This window comes from Etheostoma spectabile, chromosome 2, assembly GCF_008692095.1.
Source record: "Etheostoma spectabile isolate EspeVRDwgs_2016 chromosome 2, UIUC_Espe_1.0, whole genome shotgun sequence".
NCBI lineage: Eukaryota > Metazoa > Chordata > Actinopteri > Perciformes > Percidae > Etheostoma > Etheostoma spectabile.
The window spans coordinates 27054227-27062281 of record NC_045734.1 but is presented as its reverse complement, the minus strand read 5'-3'; the positions used below and the strand labels follow the sequence as shown (position 1 = coordinate 27062281).

The following is an 8055-nucleotide window of genomic DNA, read 5'->3' as shown; positions in this document are numbered from 1 at the left end:
ACACACACACACACACACACAAAAAGCAGAGTTTACTGGAGATACAGATCACGTTTGTCCTTCCACATTTTTTTATCACATATTATCCGCTTTTAGTTTATGACATAGTGCTTTAAATGCGTCCACTAAAATACACACACACACACACACACACACACACACTGCCCACTGTGCTATGGTTACTAAATGTGTCAAGTTTCGTAATGACCTCATCTCCGGTTGGTAAGATCCAGCGAGCTCGCAGCTTCTGTAATCCTGATTCCTCAAAACTAATTTCTCTTCCTCTTTCTCCTCCATCACTCGGTTTGGAGAGGAAAAAAAAGGATGTTCAAAAATGTATTTGCAATAGAAATAAGGATCTCTAAAAGTAGAACCCTCTAACGCAGCATTGATGCCTAGGCCAACATAGGCAAAAATAACACATCTTCAACAAAAACGTCATGAGAGTTCTAAATACTGGAATTTGAAAGAAGTTGAAGTATTAATAATACTAGTAATACCATGAAATAATGAAATGAAATATTACACACACATGTGAAATATCTCTCAATCCTCTATGTAATATGATTTTTTTTGTTCATGGTGTGTGACAATAAGATTCTTTCCCAAACTTAAAAGACCCAAATACACACATTTCATGTTGGTTAGAAAGCATGTTATGTCCCTGTAATGGTCTAATCGGATGCTCCTGCTGTATGGTGATTTTTTTGTATTAGTCTTTGTTTCGTATTGTTTTGTTTTCCCATGATTTGTTTGCACTTTAAAAGTATGCATCTGTTGATGAGTTTGTGTTCTCTTCTGTATTTTATGTTAGGGTTGAGTTATTTTATTTAAAAAAAGGCTCTGGGACATGCATTTCAAATGAGCTTAGGCTACACAAGTGTGTGGTATAGTTGTGCTATGCTACTTGTCCCTTTGCAAATAGACATAAATAATAATGGAAGAATCTAAACATCATCTAAAGTCTTAAAGTCAACAGAAAGAAGGCCTAAAGTTGACCTAATTTAAAGTCCATTTAAAGTTCAGGCAACCTAAAATACTAACCACAGTTCAGAGAAGACCTATTCCGGTAAGCAAAATAATGCCAATGCTTTTACTTTTTGTGTTGTTGTTGCTAACATCTGCGTTCACAACAGCAACAAGCTTGACGTGTCACTGTTACCACAGAAACTGTGCTGGGGACCTGCACTTTGACAGACTAAGTGCGGTTAGGTGAGAGGAAGTCCACGCAGAGACAAGCGAGAGCTGCTCGCTGAAGGGCTTCGTTTGAGAAAAATGATCTCATAGACACCCGTTCCCATGTACAAGGTTCTTTTTTGGAAACCATTTAAGAACAGCAAGAAGTCATTTCTTACAAAGCATTTCTTTTTAAGATTATATTTTGACAGTGAGATTGACAGAAAAAGAAAGCGGGGGGCCGAAATGCAGCAAAGGGCCGCAGGTCTGATTTGAACCCTGGGCCGCTGCAGGACCCGGCCTACACATAGTTCAAGATCTAGCCTACTGGGTGAGCTAGAGGCCAACCCATGAAGTATTACTGCTAATCGAGATATTTGAGCTAAAACATGCTCACTTTACTTTTGACTTTTGTCTCAAAAGACTGCCCACAGACACTCTTCTGAACTCACCTTTTTGGGGTCCATGTTGAATTTCTTCTTCCCATTTGCAGACAGTTTGCTCTTCTCTATGGTCTTGCTGCTGGAAAAGCAACATTAAAGAAACAAAAATCAACAGTAGTAATGACTAACTAAATGTATAATTAAATATTGCTACATACACATTTGTAAACTTTTTTTTAACTTAAATTCTATGAGAAGCTGACTTCTCTCTAAAACCAATTATTTGTAAGCATAAGCCTCACTTATAAACTATACTGTGCATTCAACTGCATCATCATTAGTAGCCATGCTAATTATTTCTTTGGTTATTTAGTCATTTATCTTTACCAAAATGTGTTTAAATGTTACTATGCAGTTGTATATAGTCACAGACACATGGTTAGCTTCCAGGAATAGTTCAACATACCATTCAATATGAAACTACAGGCAGTAGCCGTTTAGCTTAGCTTAGCATACAGACTGTAAACAAGAGAAAACAGCCTGAATCTGTGCTAAGGGGGTGAAATCCACCTCCAGTGTAAGTGGGTCATGTGTGGGACTGGATTTTCTTTTTGCAGCAGATGTTTAGACAGGCAAAAATTAGACATTAAAAGGGTAACGATAGTTTTTTCAACCTGTAACCTATTTTCCCATTTTTGTCTCCAAATGACTAATGAGAACAACAGTCTTTGACATTGGTCCAGTAAATAAGCTACAATGTAAGTCAATTGGGCAATTGTCGAGCTTGTATTTACCTTACAAAAGTGCTAATTTTGCCACTGACAAGCTCAGATTATTATTGTTATTATTATTAATATTATTATTAAGTGTCTGACAACATTATGGAAAGGATTCCTTTAGAGATGGACCTTTAAAACCTTTCTTATTAACCAGAAACTCTGACGTTGCTAGCGCTAAACTCACTAGACTCAATTTAAAAAAAAGCAATACTTTTAGTGTGTATGGAGCCAACATATTGTCACAAGTAAATCGCTAAACTATGTGTTTATTTTCAATTAGAGTTATGATGGTTGGAAAAGTAAAAAGACGACCCAAAACGGCTTTTCATATTTTTATTGTGTTTCTATTGGCTCTGGATGAAGTGTATTTTACGATGCTAAAATTACTGTGAATTCACATGGAGTCTGGTGGGCTAAGTGAACACAACATGGCAGATGTTTTTATGTTTAAAAAAAGAACAGAAAGGTCAACCTCCTTAGAAATCCTTCCCAAAATTTTGTCAGACACTTTTATCTGAGCCTGTCAGAGGCAAAATGAGCACTTTTGTGAAGGTGAAAAAAAACAGTTACTCTTTAACCTTACATGTACATTAAAGTAATGGACTACCAGGTTTCAAGAAAAAGGCGTTTTGATTTTATATGACAGGCAGAAAGGTGGAATTGTTAAAAAATGTGAGATTTACTTTATTGAAAAGGAGTTTTTAGTGACATTCCCTTGCAGCATGAGAACACTATATTTTCATGAAAGCACCCATTCTGTTTGAAACAAATGCTATTTAAAAAATTGGATTTACTTTACTTATTTCTTTAAAAACCCTCTTTGAGGAAATAGGAGCATTAGGTGGGAGTTGTAAAAAGAGTTCTATAAAAAGAACAACTGGTTTGTAAGGTGGGTGTGGGGATATTCCCACAGCAAAACTCACTTTTCCTCTGAAGACTCAAAGCTGAGTATGTCTGCCATGACGTTGTCTATCTCCATCTTTAACTTCTGGACAGAATGAAAGAATACATCTTTAATATTGGTTTCGTCATTATTAAGAGCAGGAGTCATATTCCACATCAAATTTAAAAAAAAAAGCTATAGTGCATAGTTTCTGTCTCCCCCATGATGAATTCAAAGTAATGACAACAAAACTGTGACACAAGTCTTCTGCGATTGCGCACCGACCCGCCTCTGCTAGTAGCCAAGGAGGACACGGAGGATAAAAACAACATGATGGACTATTCAGAAGAGACTGTTATCTTCACTTGAGCTTCTGTGTGGGAAAGTCACCAGACAACACAATCTTCTGAACATACTGAGAAATACAGAGAGTTGTGTGGAGCTGCTAGTCTTGATTAGCTTTGTAGCAACTCACTTGGCAATGGCTTGAATGTTACGGCCGTTCATTAATATCAAAAAGTTACGCACTAAAGCTTTAGACAGCATTTTTTGTCCAACATGTTAATATATTTGACTACCAGCAGAAAAAAGGCCTAGCTGCATAGAGTCAGTGTCTGAGTTACTAAAAAACATATGTGAACAGAAATCACTTACATGCTGCATTTCAAATGTTTACAATCAGTAGATGCATGTATTTTTTTAGTGTTTAAGTCTTTGTATGAAGCATGACTGACTCCCACTAACGTCCCCCTGGGGCTACGCATGTCCCAATTTGAGAAACTCTGTTTTAGGATTACAATATGTGCGTGTACGTACCTGGATATCATCCAGAAGGACTTCCTTATACGTCCTAATGCTTTCAATCTCCATGTTTTCATCTGCTGTAAAATCTGAGGAAACTGTACAGAAATTGGGACAAAAACGTCAAACACATTCTCAGGGATGCAGATTATGATAATCACGTAAAATGACGATGTCATGAACTTTGATGGCTGAATCATCTATTGTAGGCTTCCGGAAGTGTGGAAACACGCAAGATCGGTCATTTGATTTTATTATAAATCTACACACAATATCTGCATATTGTACAAGCATTCAACGATAGCCACAGCATGAGGAAGAGAGGTTTCTCTGGAAGACATGAGAGACAGGTGGTGTGGTTTTTCTCTGCAGCCGCAAAATATAACCATGAATACATTTCTTGATAAACACAAGGCAAAGGTATGCAAATACATGGATACATATTCAAACCCAGCTAACAGGCTCTGTGGTTGAACTCTCTGTCATATGTCCTCTCTGCCAACCACCATCTCACCCCACTCCCACACAAGAGTTGCTCAATGACATAGAGAAGGGATGTATGAATCATGAAAGAAATGGTTTTCATTTAGGAGTTGTGGTTGGTTACAAAGCTATACTTTCAGGTTGTTATGTCACACATAATGTGTCCATCAAGAGCCGTACGTGAGTGACAAATTGCACTTCCCAGGTTCTATTTCATCAATCCAATGTGGTTATTGCATCGTCTGGTGTACCAGAGTTCTCTCTGCCTGATTATTGTTATAGCGTTGTGTATATAGTGTCCTTTTCACACATTCCACCCATTACATTGCTGGGTTCAATTATCCAGGTAACCTATGATTAAAGTAAGTATAGAGTCTAAAGCCATACCTTATGTGTATATGTGTGAGTCTAACTACTCACACATACACACAGAAGCCCACATAGCCTCCTTTAATGTATATTCTTTTAATTTATTTATTGCCTTTGTTGTTTATGTATTCAACCGTATGCTCTCTCTTTATTCAAAGTTGACTTGTGTTCAATTTGTTGTTGTTTGTTTAAGACTCTTGTGATTATAATTGCTCATTATTTTATTTCGGTAGGTGAAAATCCTTCTATATGGGGTTTTCTTAATCTCACCTGCGCATTCTTTACTTTGTATTACTTTCTTTTCTTGTGTTTATTGTGCAAAAGGAACAAATTCAATTTCAAAAATTCTAATTTATCGACACTGTGAGGCTGTACAGTGATGCTTTGAGCCATATGCAATGGCTAATGCTAATGTTTGCCATTTTGACCATGTTAGTTGGGTATGTTAGCATGCTAACATTAGCTAATAGCAGTAAATACATAGTACATCTGAAGGTGATAGGAATATGAGTAGGTTTGCAGGTATTTGGTCATCAGAACATTTTAAAATGTTGACCTGATGATTGCACTAGATGAAAAGTTAAGGGATCACGTTTTTATAATTCATTGTGTGGGTGACATAATAAGTTTCAATGACGATCTATCTAGTAGTGGTTGAGACATTTCACTCCACACCATAAATGTCAGCCTCATGGTTGTACCGGAGGGCTTAACCAAAGTTAAGTGGATTCATCCATACGTCACCATGGTTATCTGTACCAAATACTGTGCCAATCTGGCAAGTAGATGTTGCGATATTTCAAAAGAGAAGTAGTACAAGAGGAAAAAAGCAAGGGATCTCTAAAAAAATGAGGATTCACCCCCTGGGAACCATGAATATCTACGAAAGATTCATAGCAATTCATCCTACTGTTGTTGAGATCATCATCATCGTCTTTTGTATGAGAGTTGCTGACTTTGTTCTCTGAATTTGGACTGGGAATTGAAAGAACATTGATGTATACTGTACAATATGTCTCTTACTGTATGCTGAACATGGTGATAGTACTTTGCACTGGAAACTCAGCATCTGCAAAGCTTGTTTGTATTTTTGTAAAAGTACTGTATGTGTCCATTCAAATGCACAGATCATTTTCAAATGTGATAAACATCAACCATGTTGAATCTTAATTGACTTAAAAACCATGAATACAAGAATGTCATATGTGGTTGGTTTAGGCATCACTGCATTTGTTCCTACTGGAACAGAAGAATTAAGAGACATTTAGCAAGGTAGCCAGTTCCATTGTTGTAAGTTGCATCTCACTAATTTCACACAAGGATAATCAGCTGCAGCTTTTGCTTGTATGAAAAAAGCTTTAGGCAAAGTTAGAGGGCTGATTTGAATGTCCGCATGCAGAGAGCAGTTCCCCACGAAAAAAACAGAAGCATTATAAGTGTCTCTCATTTGCAAAGAAGATTTCACAGATAAACGCAGCTTATGTTATTTTGGTATGCCACCAGTGAAATAGACCTGACAGTGTATGAGCTCTGTGGCGCCCCCCTCAGCAGGGCGGATAGGGGAGAGTAGCATTTGTTTCACACAGTCAGAGACATCAACATGGATATAAAAGATTGCATCCTCGGTGAAAAACAATCCTTTTAAACTATAAAGTGAACAAAATGGTAAAATCACTTCCTGTAGAGATCTGTGAGCTGTTCAGTGTTGATGTTCTGACCACAGGACTTCCATATCCCCACCCTTCCTTTGCATATCTTGTGCAACAACTCTGACAAGCATGTTTTCAACTCTTCATTTACATGTTTTAAGCATTGGGCTTTTATCTGAAAACTAACCGTGGACATGGCTTGACACAGCAACTTTAATGTTGGATTGTTTAGATGTCTAACTAAAGATACCGACTTCATTTTATTACATTATTAGCAGTGCTGTGCGGTCCTGTGAGTTCCGAGCATGACAGCCTCTTCCCTTTTTCAGCTGAGAGTGAGACCCACACTGTTCACCCTGAACATCGTTTCCCCACAAGGTGCAGATTGTGATAAACAAGGTACTAAGAACAGTGCTCCAACAATCTAAGTATTTAAAAAAATGGTTGCACAGTTCCACACCAGAAAAATCTAAATTCATTTAAATTTGTTTCTACATCACAGCAGTTTTGTTTAATCTAAAAAGCTAAACTATAACAGTTTTACTTATGCTGCTGCTCTTGTCTTTAATCATCACAGATTCGATTTTTACATCTATCTATCTATCTATCTATCCATATAACATTGAAAGGATAGTTAAATACATAATCAGTGATAATATGTAGGAATAGATTAAAAGACAATTTAATCAGCCAAATAGCATAGCAAAGTTGATAATGTCATGAAACACCCATTTGGCAATCTTACCCATTTGGCAATCAGTCATTTATATCCAAGAGAAAAAGCAAAAAGTGGCAACGCAGTCAAGGTTGAGATATCAAGATATGCAGACTACCACAGCATATAATGCAGTAACACTTCAATGAAGTTGATGCTCTCTTTTAACCCCTCCTCTTACCCATCCATCTCAATGTCAGACAGAAAAAATGAAAAGCAAAACGCCCTTCAAAATAAAACGCCTGCTCAATGGATTAGTCCATGAAGAGAAGCAATCAACTAGGGCCATTTTAAAAACAATAGCTCACCTGGTAGAGCAGGGGCATGTGAGCATGTTCAAAGGCTCAGTTCTTGTCGCAGCGGCAAAGAAAACATGGGGGTGTAAGACCTCTAGAACATGGACAAAACCTGTGTTATCTGGGACTGACAATAATGTTTGAAATTAAACTGTAGGTCAAACAGAGAATCTTTGGAAAGGAAAAGGCAGCGTTCCACCATTTAAAAAAACTAAAAATAACACAGCTTCGAAATTTGCTTTTGTGGCTTGCATATAACATTTGCAGGACCAAGATTTTGTGAGTGGATGTGACAGAGAGTGCGATGACATTTGGGTGGAGAATGAACCTTGTTTGCACAACTCAGTCCAGGCCAGGAAGTGAGTTTTGAAAGCCAAGAATATTATCACATGGTGATGTAAGCGTTGAAGCCCTGACACGAGAGCTGTGACAGAAATCTTGGTCATTTGGTGCTAAAAAAGTTTCATTTTGTTTCAATTTATTCTCAATCAACTGTAAATTAGACACTTTTATTTTGAAGA

At 37.3% G+C, this 8055-nt stretch overlaps 1 protein-coding gene across 1 annotated transcript in view; it reads right to left on the bottom strand.

Moving 5' to 3' along the window:
* The window catches only part of cyth4b (cytohesin 4b), a 14481-nt gene extending 7087 nt beyond the window's left edge, over window positions 1-7394 (bottom strand). Inside the window, 4 exon segments of the mRNA XM_032540341.1 lie at window positions 1629-1698; window positions 3262-3326; window positions 4038-4120; window positions 7269-7394. Coding sequence (XP_032396232.1) covers window positions 1629-1698; window positions 3262-3326; window positions 4038-4120; window positions 7269-7287 — 237 coding nt within the window. The 5' untranslated portion in view covers window positions 7288-7394.
* Between the last annotated feature and the right edge of the window lie 661 nt (window positions 7395-8055).